The sequence below is a fragment of the Enhydra lutris genome, unplaced genomic scaffold (genome assembly GCF_002288905.1).
Source record: "Enhydra lutris kenyoni isolate GAN:26980312 unplaced genomic scaffold, ASM228890v2 scaffoldscaffold41, whole genome shotgun sequence".
NCBI classification, from domain to species: domain Eukaryota; kingdom Metazoa; phylum Chordata; class Mammalia; order Carnivora; family Mustelidae; genus Enhydra; species Enhydra lutris.
In genome coordinates this window covers 11,886,790-11,903,387 of record NW_019154125.1, presented here as the reverse complement: position 1 = coordinate 11,903,387, position 16,598 = coordinate 11,886,790, and the positions used below count along the sequence as shown (strand labels likewise).

Sequence of the window (16,598 nt, the reverse complement as noted above, 5' to 3'; positions counted from 1 at the left end):
CACATCCCAAGAAATATTACAAATTCACTCTATTTTACTTCTGAATTGTCCTTTTAGAAAAGACTACAAAGTAAGTTACATCTATTTTCATAATGTTCACTACTCCAAAGTAATAAAGAACTAAAAACTCAAAAGATTCCACAAGAAACACAACTCATCACCATCTGTGTCCAAGTAGCATTATCACTGCCATGGAATTACCCTTACACATCCTAGTGAGTCTCACCAACTACCTAGCTAAGAGAAGAGTGACCCAAGATGGGCCAGATTCTTTTTTTTTTTTTAATAATTTATTGATTTGAGAGAGAGAGAGATTGAGACATCAAGTGGGAAGAGGGGTAGAGGGAGAGGAAGACTCCCTGCTGGGCAGGGAGCCTGATACAGGACTTGATCCCAAGACCCTGGGATCATGACCCAAGCCAAAGGCAGACACGTAACTGACTGGGCCACATAGGCACCCAAGATGGGTCAGATTCTTAAAAAAACACCAGAACTAGGGTTTATAAAAAGTCAGAGCTGGGTTGATCCATTTTGGAGTGACAAGGAAAGTGTGTCAGCAGAGAAAACTGTGCAAATATACAGAAAGAACCAAAAGTGAGAGACCACAAGGGTACAAACAGCGGAGAGAATACCTTTGGTGTAGTTGACTGGATAGTCCCCACAAAATTATTATCTACCTGGAACCTCAAAATGTGCCCTTATTTGGAAAGAGGCTCTTTGCAGATGTAATCTGTTAAGGATCAAGATGAGATTCGCTAAGATTAGGATGGACCCTAAATCTAGTAACTGGTGGATTGTCAGTCAAGATGGCGGAGGAGTAGCAGACTGAGATGACAACGGGTCGCAGGAGTTCAGCTAGTTATCAAACCATTCTGAACAACTACAAACCCAACAGGAGATCAGAGAGAAGAGCAGCAATTCTAGAAAGAGAAAACTGACCACTTTCTGAAAGACAGGACGTGCGGAGAAGTGAATCTGAAGCAACGGGAAGATAGACCTGGGGTGGGAGGGGCCGGCTCCTGGCAAGCAGTGGAGCAATGGAGCACAAAATCCAAACTTTTAAAAGTCTGCTCCGCTGAGGGACATCACTCCAGAGGCTAGCAGGGGTGGAGCTCTCGCGGGGACACAGCAGTCTCAAATCCTGCGGGGTCACAGAAGGATCGGGGTTGTCTGAGTGTAGCAGAGCTTGCAGGTACACAGCGGGGAGGCCAATTACAGAGATGGAGCCAAAGAAGGAGCTCTCAGCTTGGGGTTACCTTAAACTGTGATCTGTGGCACAGTCGGACCACTGCTCTTTGAGCAGAGACCCCACAAGTAGCATATCCGGGGAGACCCACCTTCTTCCACCAAAAAAGCAGCATGGCAGTAATCTGCAGGGTTTGGAGACTCCAAACGGGGCTGTGCGCCAGAGACAGAAACACTCAGTCACAGGCCGGGTGAGCTCAGGGCGCAGCCTGAGACCAGGGAGATGGGAGTAATTTACCCCTTTTCTCCAAGGGCCAAATGAGGACTGGGGTCCCGAGCTCTTGGCTACTCTGGGCAGAGATTGGGAGGACGCCATTTTCATTCCTGTCCTCCAGAGCTCTACAGGAGGGCAATCAGGTTACTTAGCGAATCCAAGCAGATTACTTAGCCCAGCCCCTGGCAAGGGTGGTGCAATTCTGCCCCAGGGGAAGACATTTTGAGAATCACTACAACAGGTCCCTCCCCCAGAAGATCAGCAAGAACATCCAGCCAAGACCAAGCTCACTGATCAAGGAGAACAGTGGAATTCCAGAGCTAGGGGGAAACAAAGCATGGAATTCATGGCTTTCTCTCCATGATTCTTTAGTCTTAACAAGTTAATTAAATTTTTTTAAGTTTATTTTTTTTCCTATTCTAATTCTTTTTATTTCCTCTTTCCCCTTTTAACATTTTATAACTAGTTTATCTTAACAATACCTTTCTAAAAAAAACTTTTTAAACCTTCATTATTATAGTCATATTTTATCCTTTGTTGTATCTAACTTTATTTCTTGTATACATACAGGTTTTTTTTTTTCCCCCTAAAAAATTTTGAGATACATTTCTTCTAGTAGATCAAAATATACCCTAAATCTAGCACAGGGCTTTGTTCTAGTCTCCAGTCTGAGCAAATTCTCTTTGTTCTAGTCTCCAGCCTGAGGAAATTCTCTTCACTTTTTTCTTCTTTCTTTTTCCAACCAACTTATGAATTCCTTTTTCAGAATTTTTTTTTGGATTTTCACCTTTACAATCATATTCCATCTGTTTATCATGTTTACCCTTATTTTTGAATACATAGTATTTATTTCTTTAAAATTTGGGGAGGTAGTTTCTTCTAAGAGACCAAAATACACCCAAAACCAAGTGAGTGGCTCTGTTCTATTCACCAGTCTAGTATATATACATATATTTTTTTTTAAATTTCTTTTTACCCCCTTTCTTTCTTTTTCCCCCAATTTGGGGTCTTTTCTGATTTGGTTAGCATACATTTTTTGGAGGTCTTTGCCACCCTTTTAGTATTATGTTCTCTTGTTCATATACACTTATCTGGATAAAATGACAAAGCAGAAAAACTCACCACAAAAAAAAAGAACAAGAGGCAGTACTGAAGGCTAGGGACCTAATCAATACAGACATTGGTAATATGACAGATCTAGAATTGCTAGCGGCCTCGAAAAAGGCATGGAAGGTATTAGAGAAACCCTGTCTGGAGATTAAAAGCCCTTTCTGGAGAAATAAAAGAACTAAAATCTACCCAAGCTGAAATTTAAAAAGCTATTAATGAGGTGCAATAAAAAATGGAGGCTCCTACTGCTATGATAAATGAGGCAGAAGAGAGAATTAGTGATATAGAAGACCAAATGACAGAGAATAAAGAAGCTGAGCAAAAAAGAGACAAACAACTACTGGACCACGAGGGGAGAATTCAAGAGATAAGTGATACCATAAGACAAAACAGTATTAGAATAATTAGGACTCCAGAAGAAGAAGAGAGAGAGGCATAGAGGGTATATTGGAGCGAATTATTGTAGGAATATCCCTAATATGGCAAATGGACATGCATCAAAATCCAGGAGGCACAGAGAACCTGCCTGAAAATCAATAAAAATGGGTCCACACCCATCATCTAATAGTAAAACTTACTAGTCTTAGTGACAAAGAGAAAATCCTGAAAGCAGCTCAGGACAAGAAGTCTGTAACATAGAATGGTAAAAATATTAGATTGGCAGCAGATTTATCCATAGAGACCTGGCAGGCCAGAAAGGACTGGCATGATATACTGAAAGCACTAAATGAGAAAAACATGCAGCCAAGAAAACTATATCCAGCTAGGCTATCACTGAAAACAGGAGAGATAAAAAGCTTCCAAGACAAACAAAACTAAAAGAATTTGTAAACACAAACCAGCCCTACAGGAAATATTGAAAGGAGTCCTCTAAGCAAAGAGAAAGTCTAAAAGTAGTAGACCAGAAAGGAACAGAGACAGTATACAATAACAGTCACCTTACAGGCAATACAATGGCACTAAAATTCGTATCTTTCAATAGTTACCCTGAATGTTAATGGGCTAAATGCACCAATCAAAAGACACAGGGTATTAGAATGAATAAAAAAGGAAAACCCATCAATATGTTGTCAACAAGAAACTCATTTTAGACCCAAAGATACCTCCAGATTTAAAGTGAGGGGGTGGAAAACAATTTACCATGCTAATGGACATCGAAAGAACCTCGGGTGGCAATCCTAATATCAGATAAATTAGATTTTAAGCCAAAGACTATAATAAGAGATGAGGAAGGACACCATATCATACTCAAAGGGTCAGTCCAACAAGAAGATCTAACAATTTTAAATATCCATGCCCCTAACACGGCAGCAGCCAAATATGTAAACCAATTAATAACAAAATCAAAGAAACAGGGCGCCTGGGTGGCTCAGTGGGTTAAAGCCTCTGCCTTCGGCTCAGGTCATGATCCCAGGGTCCTGGGATCGAGCCCCGCATCGGGCTCTCTGCTCAGCAGGGAGCCTGCTTCCTCCTCTCTCTCTGCCTGCCTCTCTGCCTACTTGTGATCTCCGTCTGTCAAATAAATAAATAAAATCTTTAAAAAAAAAAAAAAAATCAAAGAAACACATCAACAATAATACAATAATAGTAGGGGACTTTAACACCCCCCCTCACTGAAAAGGACAGATCATCCAAGCAAAAGACAAATAAAGGCCTTAAATAACACACTGGACAAGATGGACATCTCAGATATATTCAGAACATTCCATCCCAAAGCAAGAGAATATACATTCTTCTCTACTGCACATGGAACATGCTTCAGAATAGATCACATCCTGGGTCACAAATCAGGTCTCAACCAGTAACGGAAGACTGGGATCACTCCCTGCATATTTTCAGACCACAATGCTCTGAAGGTAGACTCAATCAACAGAAGAAAGTTGGAAAGAACTCAAATATATGGAGGCTAAAGAGCATCCTTCTAAAGAGTGAATGGGTGAACCAGGAGAGTAAAGAAGAACTGAAAAATTTCATGGAAACAAATGAAAATGAAAACACAACTGTTCAAAATCTGTGGGACACAGCAACGGCAGTCCTGAGAGGAAGGTATATAGCGATGCAAGCCTTTCTCAAGAAACAAGAAAGGTCTCAAGTACACAACCTAACCCTACACTGACAGAAGCTGGAAAAAGAACAGCAAAGAAAGCATAAACCTAGCAGGAGAAGAGAAATAATAAAAGATCAGAGCAGAAACCAATGAAATAGAAACCAAAAGAACAGTAGAACAGATCAACGGAACTAGGAGCTGGTTCTTTGAAAGAACTAATAAGATTGATAAACCCCTGGCCAAACTTACCAAAAAGAAAAGAGAAAGGACCCAAATAAATAAAATCATGAATGAAAGAGGAGAGATCACAACTAACACCAATGAAATACAAACAATTATAAGAGCATATTATGAGCAAACATATGCCAGTAAATTTGACAATCTGGAAGAAATGGATGCATTTCTAGAGATGGATAAACTACCAAAACTGAACCAGGAAGAAACAGAAAACCTGCACAGACCTATAACCAGTAAGGAGATTGAAGCAGTTCTCAGAAATCTCCAAACAAACAAAAGCCCAGGGCCAGAGAGCTTCCCAAGCGAATTCTACCAAACATTTAAAGAAGAATTAATACCTATTTCTCCTGAAACTGTTCCAAAAAATAGAAATGGAAGGAAAACTTCCAAACCCATTTTACAAGGCCAGCATTACCAGCATTACCAAGGCCAGACAAAGAACCCATCAAAAAAGAAAACTACAGACCAATATCCTTGATGAACACAGATGGAAAATTCTCACCAAAATACTAGCCAATAGGATCCAACAGTACATTAAAAGGATTATTCAGGGGTGCCTGGGTGGCTCAGTGGGTTAAGCCTTTGACTTCGGTTCAGGTCATGATCTCAGGGTCCGGGGATCGGGCTCCGCATTGGGCTCTCTGCTCGGCGGGGAGCCTACTTCCCCCTCTCTCTGTCTGCCTCTCTGCCTACTTGTGATCTCTCTCTCTCTCTGTCAAATAAATAAACAAAATCTATAAAATAAAAGGATATTCACCATGACCAAGTGGCATTTATTCCAGGGTTGCAAGGTTGGTTCAACATCCACAAATCAATCAATGTGATACAATACATTAATAAAAGAAAGAACCATATGATACTCTCAACGGATGCTGAAAAAGCATTTGACAAAGTACAGAATCCTTTCTTGATCAAAACCCTTCAAAGTGTAGGGATAGAGGGTACATACCTCAATATCATCAGAGCCATCTATGAAAAACCCACTGTGAATATCATTGTCAATGGAGAAAAAATTAGAGCTGTACTGCTAAGGTCAGGAATACGGCAGGGATGTCCATTATCACCACTGATATTCAACACAGTACTAGAGGTCCTAGCCTCAGCAATCAGGCAACAAAAAGAAATTAAAGGCATCCAAATCAGCAAAGAAGGAGTCAAACTATCACTCTTTGCAGATGATATGATACTTTATGTGGAAAACCCAAAAGACTTCACTTCAAATCTGCTAACACTTGTACAGAAATTCAGTAAAGTGTCAGGATATAAAATCAATGCATAGAAATCAGTTACATTTCTCTACACCAACAACGAGACAGAAGAAATAGAAATTAAGGAGTTGATCCCATTTACTATTGCACCCAAAACCATAAGATACCTAGGAATAAACCTAACCAAAGAGGCAAAAAATCTATACTCAGAAAAGTATAAAGTACTCATGAAAGAAATTGAGGAAGACACAAAGAAATGGAAAAACATCCCATGCTCATGGATTGGAAGAACAAATATTCTGAAAGTATCTATGCTACCTAAAGCAACCTACATGTTTAATGCCATCTCTATCAAAATACCATCATTTTTTTCCAAGAAATGGAACAAATAATCTTAAAATTTATATGGAACCAGAAAAGACCTCGAATAGCCAGAGGAATGAGGAAAAAGAAAGCCAAAGTTGATGGCATCACAATTACAGACTTCAAGCTCTATTATAAAGCTGTAATCATCAAGACAGTATGGTACTGGCACAAAAACAAACACATAGATCAATGGAACAAAATAGAGAGCCCAGAAATAAACCCTCAACTCTGTGGTCAACTAATCTTTGACAAAGCAGAAAAGAAAGTCCAATGGAGAAAAGACAGTCTCTTCAACAAATGGTGCTAGGAAAATTGGACAGCCACATGCAAAAAAATGAAACTGGACCATTTCCTTACACCACACATGAAAATAGACTCAAAATGGATGAAGGACCTCAATGTGAGAAAGGAATCCATCAAAATCCTCGAGAACACAGGCAGCAACCTCTTTGACCTCAGCCACAGCAACTTCTTCCTAGAAACATCAGCAAAGGCAAGGAAAGCAAGGGCAAAAATGAACTATTGGGACTTCATCAAGATCAAAAGTTTTTGCACAACGAAGGAAACAGTCAACAAAACCAAAAGACAACAGACAGAATGGGAGAAGATATTTGCAAAGGACATATCAGATAAAGGGCTAGTATCCAAAATCTATACAGAACTTCTCAAACTCAACACCCAAAGAACAAATAATCCAATCAAGAAATGGGCAGAGGACATGGACAGACATTTCTACAAAGAAGATATCCAGATGGCCAACAGACACATGAAAAAGTAATCCACGTCACTTGGCATCAGGGAAATACAAATCAAAACCACAATGAGATACCACCTCACACCAGTCAGAATGGCTAAAATTAACAAGTCAGGAAACAACAGATGTTGGCGAGGATGCAGAGAAAGGGGAACCCTCCTACACTGTCGGTGGGAATGCAAGCTGGTGCAGCTACTCTGGAAAACAGCATGGAGTTTCCTCAAAAAGTTGAAAATAGAGCTACCCTATGACTCAGCAATCGCACTACAGAGTATTTACCCTAAAGATAAAAATGTAGTGGGGCGCCTGGGTGGCTCAGTGGGTTAAAGCCTTTGCCTTCGGCTCAGGTCATGATCTCAGGGTCCTGGGATCGAGCCCCGCATCGGGCTCTCTGCTCAGCAGGGAGACTGCTTCCCTTCCTCTCTCTCTGCCTGCCTCTCTGCCTACTTGTGATCTCTGTCAAATAAATTAAAAAAAAAAAAAAAAGATACAAATGTAGTGATCCAAAGGGGCATGTGCACCCGAATGTTTATAGCAGCAATGTCCACAACAGCCAAACTATGGAAAGAACCTAAATGTCCATCAACAGATGAATGGATAAAGATATGGTGTATATATACACAATGGAATACTATGCAGCCATCAGAAGAAATGAAATCTTGCCATTTGCAATGACATGGATGGAATTAGAGGGTATAATGCTGAGCGAAATAAGTTAATCAGAGAAAGACAATTATCACATGATCTCCCTGATATGAGAAATTTGAGAAGCAAAGTGGGGGGTTTGGGGGGTAGGAAAGGAAAAAATAAAACAAGATGGGACTGGGAGGGAGACAAACCATTAGAGACTCTTAATCTCACAAAACAGAGTAGGGATAGGGTGGCTGGGTTATGGACATTGTCAAGGGTATATGCTATGGTGAGTGCTGTGAAGTACGTAAGCCTGATGATTCACAGACCTGTACCCCTGCAGCAAATAATACATTATATATGTTTCATTTTTTTAAAAATGAAAAAAAAAAAGTCTGGATGTTTGGGAGAGCTGATTATTTTGTTAAAGGCTATCCAAGGGGCGCCTGAGTGGCTCAGTGGGTTAAGCCTCTGCCTTTGGCTCAGGTCATGATCTCAGGGTCCTGGGATTGAGCCCCACATCAGGCTCTCTGCTCAGCAGGGAACCTGCTTCCCCCCTTCTCTCTCTGTTTCTCTGCTTAACTGTGATCTCTCTCTGTCAAATGAATAAATTAAATCTTTACCAAAAAAAAAAAAAAAAAAAAAGGCTATCCAAATGGCCTGTCAATATACCAACCATAAAAAAAAAAATCTACTAACTGGTATCCTTATTAGCTATGAGGAATAAAAAAGAAAGGAAGGAAGAAAGGAACGGGAAAATAAAAAAGAAAAGGAAGAAAGGAGAAAAGAAAAGAACAGAACACAGCTAAATAGCAAAAAGGTCATGTCTGAGGGAGGCAGAAGATTGGAGTATACTGCCACAAGCCAAAGAATGCCAGGAGCCATCAAACCTGGAAAAGGCAAAGGATTCTCCCCTAAAGCCTTTGAGGGAGTTCATATAGTCCTTCTGACACCTTGATTTTGTACTGCTAGCCTATTTAACTGTGCAAATAATTTTCTGTTGCTTGAAGTCATCTAGTTTATGGTTTTTAACTATGGCAGCCCTAGGAAAACAATATACTTCGTGACTAATAACCATTATATGTTTTCCCCCTTAATTCCTCATTCATTTATTTACTCAATGGATAGTTGTTCTACATATCCAGTACTGTCCAAGCCATGGGATGCAGTGTTAAGTTAAATAGAAAATATCTGTGTTCTCAGGTGAATTTTATAGCATGTCAGTTATATATCAAGGAAATAAAAAAAAAATCTTTGCCTTCATGGAGTTTATATACAAGACAGCTATCCTTATGCCCTTCCATAAATACCACTTTTTGCTTAAACTAGTTGAACAGTTTCCTAGTCCTTATAACTGAATGATCTCCAAATAACATTCTATAATTCTCTTAGTTCTTGATTATAGAAGGACTTGCAAACAAATGGTCGTAAAATATACCCATGTTGCCAATTCAATATTATTTTCAATACTCTCTGTATTGATCTCTCAGTAAGGCTTAATCTACTTAACCAGTTTCTGTCTTTGAAACTTTTGTTTTATTCTTATTTTTTTTTCTTCTGAAACTTTGTTTTCTAAGCTTTACAATCTCCACAGCCTAGAAAACTCACACATAGATTGGTAACACAGACCAGTAACTCCTGGAATATATGAAAGGAAGGGTAAGTTTACAAAAAGGCCAAGATTTCCACCTGGCCTTTTCTCCTTTCTGCTCCCCTTAACTGAAACTGAGTTTTCAGGTGTCAGCTGGGACGGGGGTAAGATGAGGGAGTTGTTACCAGTTTGAAGCTAAGCTGTGGGCTGGGACACCTAGAGGGGTGGGAGGCAATGCCACAGTGCACTTCTGGCCAGAACTGCCAGAACAGAAGCAAGGTTTCTCACAGAATTACAAATATGGAAAGGGGGGAAGGCTAGAATAAACCCAGTGGTGCTGACTAGAACTGGAGGAATCAGAATACACCCCCTAATTTTAATATATGAAAATATCTAAATTGATATAGATGTGTGCCTACACATGTATATTAATGCAGCTACACTCCTGCTCTGTCCATTGAAAGGATCTAGAAGTAATGATTCTACAAATTAGCACATAAAGCACCCAGATATTGGTTCCTAAATATTCTCTACTGAAAGGAACTGGGGCTCTTGAAAAAAATGGCTGAATCCCAGGACTGAAGCAGGAAAAATATAAGATGATCGTGGAAAAGACCCTGCTGCACTGGAAAGCAAGAAAGTGCTCAAAGAATGATGGGGCATGTCCCAAAGATATCAGAACAGGATGAAGGGGCTTCTAATAGCCAAGTATAGGATGACGTGACCATCAAAAATATGACCGATTTAACGGTTTGTAACCCTCAGAGTAAAAGAGCAATCCAAGAGTCTGTCCTGATTTGACACTAATATGAATAAATGAATACATGCATACATAATAAATAAGGGAGAAGAGAGAGCTGCCAATGAATAAATCTAGAACGAAGGATTTTTTTTTTTAAAGATCATTATCTGGAACTATCACAATAATAGATAGAGATAAAAATCATTAATGGACACTAAATCTGTAGGTTAAAATTTAGTGAGAAACATGTTTTCATAATATCAAAGCATCTCCCCACAAAATATTTTTAAGTAAATACCCTTATTAATTTTACTGTGGAGAAACGGGGCAAATACCACCTTAACCAGGTGAAAAAATATAACATTATCAGTAAAGGAACGAAAATCAACATAGTGTGCACCTGATACAATCCTCTGAGACAAACATAGCAACATCTCTGTGATATTCCTGTCAAAAAAGCTTAAGTCAGGAGACATCACATAAACCCAAGCTGAAGGACAGTCTACAAAGTAAAGGTCATGCAAGACAAAGACTGCTTTAGACTGAAGGAAACACTAAGGACACATGATAACTGAATGCAACATGTGATCCTGGATTGGATCCTGGGCCCATAAAAGGCCATGACTGGGTCAAACCAAAAAAATGCAATAGAACCAAGAAATTTGATGATAGCATTAGATCAATGTTAACTTCCTGATGGATGGTTATACTGTGGTGATGTGGAAATGTCCTTGTGTTTACAAAATACACACTAAAATTTTATGGAGTAATGAGGCGATATTTCTACAATATGCCCAATGTTTCAGATATATATTTTTTAAGATTTTATTTATTTATTTGACAGACAGAGATCACAAGCAGGCAGAGAGGCAGGCAGAAAGAGAGAGGGGGGAAGCAGGCTCCCCGCCGAGCAGAGAGCCTGATGCCAGGCTCGATCCCAGAACCCTGGGATCACGACCTGAGCCGAAGGCAGAGGCTTTAACCCACTGAGCCACCCAGGCGCCCCTGTTTCAGATATGTTAATTGGGTGATCTGAAAGGGTATGAGGAGATCTGAACACTATTTCTGCAATATTTATGTAAATTTGAAGTTATTTTAAAAGAAAAAGTTAAAAATTTTAAAACTAACAATGATGAAATATAACTCATTACACAAATCTATAGTCTGTATTAAATGGGGAGGGGCAAACTAATAAAGTGTGACAGACTTAGACAATCAAATCATGTTAACAATTGAGTCAAACAAGAATCACCAATGGATGCTGAAAATATTGGATGAAAGTTTATCATACAATTTACAAAGTCTGAAAGTATTTCCCTACAACTTGCTTTTTAACTACAAAGGGAAAATAACTGCAGCAGAGAAACCTGGAAATTACCACTTTAATCAAGTGATCCAAGTTAGCATCAGTAATGGGACAAAGGCTATCATATGTCTCCTAACATGATGCACTGAACAGGACATATCGCCTATATGGAATTTGTACCAGAAGTGCATAAACTAATCTAATGAATCTAATCATGAGGAAATGGCAAATAAACCTAATCTCAGGGACTACCCTCATCTCTGCAAATGTCAGTGTCATGAAAGACAAAGAAGAGCTGAGGAATTGTTCCTGACTTAAGAGATATAACAGCTAAATGCAAAATGTGTGACTGGGAATTGGATTCCAAAGAGAGCGGATTACTATAAAGGACATTACTGGGACAATTTGCAAAGTTTGAATATGTAGTATGTTAGATGATAATATTAACTAAGGGCTAAATTTCCTGAATGTGATAACTCTTCTGTGGTTACACGAGAGACTCTCCTTGTTCTTAGGGAATACATGCTAAGGTGTGGAAATAAAGGATCAAGGTAGGGGTGACTAGGTGACTTAATTATTAAGCATCTGCCTTTGGCTCATGTCATGATCCCGGGATCCTGGGATCAAGCTCCGCGTTCAAGCTCCGCGTTTGGACTCCCTGCCCTGCAGAAGGCCTGCTTCTCTCTCTCCCCCTGCTTGTGTTCCCTCTCTGGCTGACTCTATCTCTGTCAAATAAACAAACAAAAAGAATTAAAGTAACTGCAATTTACTCTCAGGGATTTCAGCAAATACAGTAACACATTCAGTAAACAGGGATCAGTGGATCTGAGTAAAAGGTATTGAGAAATCTCTATTCTTGGAGCTCTTCCATAAATTTGAAAATAATTCAAAATAAAACATTTTTTTAAAAGATTTATTTATTTACTTGACAAAAATAAAACATTTTTTAAAATGCTATCAAAAACACATATCTCTGGGTTTTAGGATTTCAACCAATTCTCATTCTCATACTTACAGTTTGAATTCTTTTATAATACAAATATAACATTTTCATAATCATAACAAGTCGGTTTTACTTTAGAAGGAAAACTGTGATCTATCTCATGCCATACAATATAGTCTAAAACATATTAATTTGAGGGCGCCTGGGTGGCTCAGTGGGTTAAGCCTCTGCCTTTGGCTCAGGTCATGATCTCAGGGTCCTGGGATTGAGTCCCGCATTGGGCTCTCTGCTTGGCAGGGAGCCAACTTCCTTCTCCTCCTCCTCTCTCTCTCTCTCTCTCTGCCTGCCTCTCTCCCTACTTGTGATCTCTCTGTGTCAAATAAATAAACAAAATACTTTAAATAAATAAATAATAAAATATATTAATTTGAATACTAGTTTCACAGTTAATTATACAGGTTACTAGGAACACTTTGGTTGTCATATTTCTTTAAACTAAAACTTTTCAGAGCTTTAAACACTCTACTGCGTATGTTTTACTGCGTAGGCTTTTTCAGAATATGCCATATCATATTTCCTAGACACTAAGACATAAGAGGGAAACCACGGAAAAAATAGATTTTTAAGGAAAAAAAATCACCACCACAATAAACATACATGTAGTAAAATGAGCACCAATCTCAGAAACTTAAAAATATAAGGAAAATTACATATTAGAATTGACAAAATAATTATACAGGTCTTTCAATTTTATTTGGCCACCAATTTTTTCATGGGGAATCTAAAAGACACAGACCTTGAAACCTAAGGCTAGTTCTACAAAAAAGAACCTTAACCAAAGAAAGGGCAAAAGCTGCCCATTTTAATAGCAACAAACTGAATCACTTAATCCCCATCATCCTCCAAGTTAACCTGACAAATATAAACATGGAACAAACTTAGAGTCAGGTTTTCTTCTTCTTCTTTTTTTTTTTGGCCTTTTTTTTTTTTAGAGAAGGGGAGAGAGAGAAAGAGAAAGATGGGTGGGGAGCAGAGGCAGAGGGAGAGAATCTTAAGCAGGTTCCATGGCCTCCCCCCAATGGAGGGCTTCATCTCATCAGCCTGATTCATTCAGATGCTTAACCAACTGAGCAACCCAGGAATTCTGAGTCAGTTTTTCTTTAGTACTATCTCACAAAGTATTTTTAGAATTGGAGACCTTTAATTTTTTATATAAACTTAATTCTTAGTCAAGATGTCATGAATGCTCTTGGTATTTTTAATATCATTTCCTTCATCGTGTTCACTCTTCAATTTCAGTGCTGGAATTTGGCTAATTTGGGGTCCACAAAGAACCTTCCTACACTGAAGCTTGCTTCTCTTGGACTGATTATTCAGGTCTGGATCTCCTTGATGGGAAAGTTACAGGGTAGCAACTCTCTACCTAACTCTCCCTAACTCTCAGCAACAAGGGTTTGGTCATAAAAGAGAGCTTCTCTGAGCCTCTCTTCAGTTAAATCGTTAAAATAGGTCTATCATTTTCACAGGACTACCTGATTGCCAGCAAGAGTCCCCCAATCTTTTCCCTAACTCCATACAAGGTTATGTGTCATGTACTTCACCTTAGTAGGCATTAAAGATTAGGAATCACGGGGCGCCTGGGTGGCTCAGTGGGTTAAAGCCTCTGCCTTCAGCTCAAGTCTTGATGCCAGGGTCCTGGGATCGAGCCCCACATCGGGCTCTCTGCTCAGCAGGGAGCCCACTTCCTCCTCTCTCTCTGTGCCTGCCCCTCTGCCTACTTGTGATCTCTGTCTGTCAAATAAATAAAATCTTAAAATAAAAAGATTAGGAATCACTTTTGACAATCTAGCGCAATGCCTCTTTGTAAAGATTTAATAGTTAGGGGTTTTGGGGGTTTTTTTGGCTACTTTATTAAAATGTATTTATCTGCAGTTTTCCTCCAGTTTTGTAATTTCGTAACAACACTTTTGCCAGAGTTTCAAATAGGAAATAACTGCTTGTTACTGCTCCATACCAATGTGGGGCTTGAACTCACCAGCCTGAGCCTAAGGGCTGCAAGCTCTACCGGCTGAGCCAGCTAGGTGCCCTGATAATCACAGCTTTAAATTAAAAACAAAACATCTCAATAGAGAAAAAGCCTAAGGGAAAGACAAATCATATATCTAAAGTTAGCACAACATAATTCGTTTGATCAGACTCCAAATCTTTCAGGGGCCTCTCCTGCACTTCCACTGCTTTTTTCTTTTAAGGGAATACCTAAGCACTCAATCAGAATGTTGTATACCTCATATTGCTATTACTTCCTTATCAAAATCAACTACTTCTCAACGTGCCCTGAAATTTTAACTCCTGTAGAGCTCTCAGTTGCACACTGTCTCTACAAACATTCTACTCCGGCATCTAATAACCACAGCAATTCAAGGAGTTTGCAATTTTAATATGTTCCAGGAACATGAGTTGAAAAATGAGAAATTTAAGATGATAAGAGAAAAATTCTGGGAGTTTTCAAAAAAGAAAAAGTTGTTATTATTATTATTATTCTTGGATTGTAAGTAGGACTACCAATCTTTTCTACATTCCTAGTGTCCTTAAATAAACTTTTCATAGTATACAGTTGCATAACCCCATTTCATTACTGTAACGAATGTACCTACCCTGTATCTCCCAATCCATGAAGGAAAATCACCTATAAGAGAAGAGGAAAAATTAATAAGCAATGCCTAAATAAACCCACACCGAACTGTTGTTACACACTGAAGCTTTGGTTAAGGTGGATCCTACAATTACAGAGCACTGCCCTCAGCAAGTTAGTTAATCTCTACAGACCTCTTCAATAAAAAAAAATCCTTAACTTCTCTCCTTGAGTTCCTAAGATAATTAACGTTGCGTTTTAGAGCTTAAAGGTCTCAGACATTCGTCAGTGCCCATGATCACCAACCACATTCGAAGAAAAAGAGTTTGTCTCTTTCTAGTCAAACCACTGAAGTCTCTCACAAAAGCTGTAGAAGTTTTCCATCGCAAAAAGGAGGGGGGTGGTTTAAAAACAAGTTTGAGATCCTCATACACAAGTTACATTAGGGGAAAAGAAAAAACAGCACCTCTGATTTTGTGAGACACGAAATCTTCCAACTTCTTTAATTTAGAACAAGAGTGCAAGGCAAGAAAATCATTCTCTCATCCACCAATGAGACAGAAACACGAGATAAAGCCACCTCGACTTAGGGCGCCTCTCCACTAACGCCAGCGCCTCCAAGCCGGAGCCGGGGTGGGGGTGGGGAAGGTCCGGGGGTCCCGCGGGCCGCACTCACTCCGCAATGCGGAGGAGGACTCGGGGTCGGGGGCTGCCAGTGGCGGGTGGGAGGGGAGGAGTGGGACGTGAATCCCCCACCCCGGCCGCGAGCCCATCGCTCTCTCCAGACAGCACCGACCGGCGCCGGACCAGCCTTCCCCATCTCATCACACTCCCTCCGCACCCGCAGGGCAGAGCGTCCCCACCCACCGGTCGCCCACCAGCCTGCGACGCCAAACCCGCGCCAAAGGCGGTAGCCCGCAGCGGGCCGAGAGGCCCCTCCGACCCTACTCGCCGCCACTCACCGCAGCGGTGGCTTTCCGGACGGCAGGCACGGTGGCGGGAAGCGGGGCAGACATGTTATTGCCGCACATACACCAGCTCCACTGACTGCGCGCGTTGGAGGCAAAACGGACAGCGGGCGCCCGGCCCTGGCCCAAGGGCGTGCGAGCGGCGAGTCCCGGCCCGCCCCTCCGGGCGCGCGCTCAGGCGCGTGCGCGCCAATGAGGCGCCGCGCCGCCTTGCGCCGGTTCCGCGTGCCCGCGCATGGAGGGGCCTGTCAGCCTGCCCCGCCCCCGCCGCTCTCTTCTCGGCGTGTCACAATGCCCCGCATCTCCTTCCGCTGATTGGCTGAGAACGAGAACCGACCGGAGCTGACCTTCTCCTGCTCCGCGGCCAGCACTTGTTGGTGCGGGTGGCCCCCCGGCTGGAAGGCTCTCAGTCCCAGGCGGGTTGCGTGGTCCCTGGAGCCTGGCTTTATCTTCCGCTCTTGGGGCCGCGTAGAGAAAAGAATTATCCCCAAAGGCAGTCGTATCCGGCCGCAGATACTCCTTTGTTTCCTAATGTAGGGGGTATATTCAGTAGGATTTGTGAGGGGATAAGAGACTGAAACACTTAAAGGCAAAATGCCCTGACC

At 40.8% G+C, this 16,598-nt stretch overlaps 1 protein-coding gene across 4 annotated transcripts in view; it reads right to left on the bottom strand.

Moving 5' to 3' along the window:
- Positions 1-16,105, bottom strand: part of LOC111155472 (lysophospholipase I) — a 39,278-nt gene extending 23,173 nt beyond the window's left edge. For 2 of the 4 annotated variants that reach the window (XM_022515638.1, XM_022515641.1), the window contains exons 1-2: positions 15,988-16,105; positions 15,048-15,079 (exon numbers count right to left, since the gene is read on the bottom strand). In XM_022515638.1, coding sequence (XP_022371346.1) covers positions 15,048-15,079; positions 15,988-16,056 — 101 coding nt within the window. In that variant the 5' untranslated portion in view covers positions 16,057-16,105. The remainder of the gene's footprint in view (positions 1-15,047; positions 15,080-15,987) is intronic. The other 2 variants (XM_022515637.1, XM_022515640.1) reach the window with 1 other exon arrangement.
- Between the last annotated feature and the right edge of the window lie 493 nt (positions 16,106-16,598).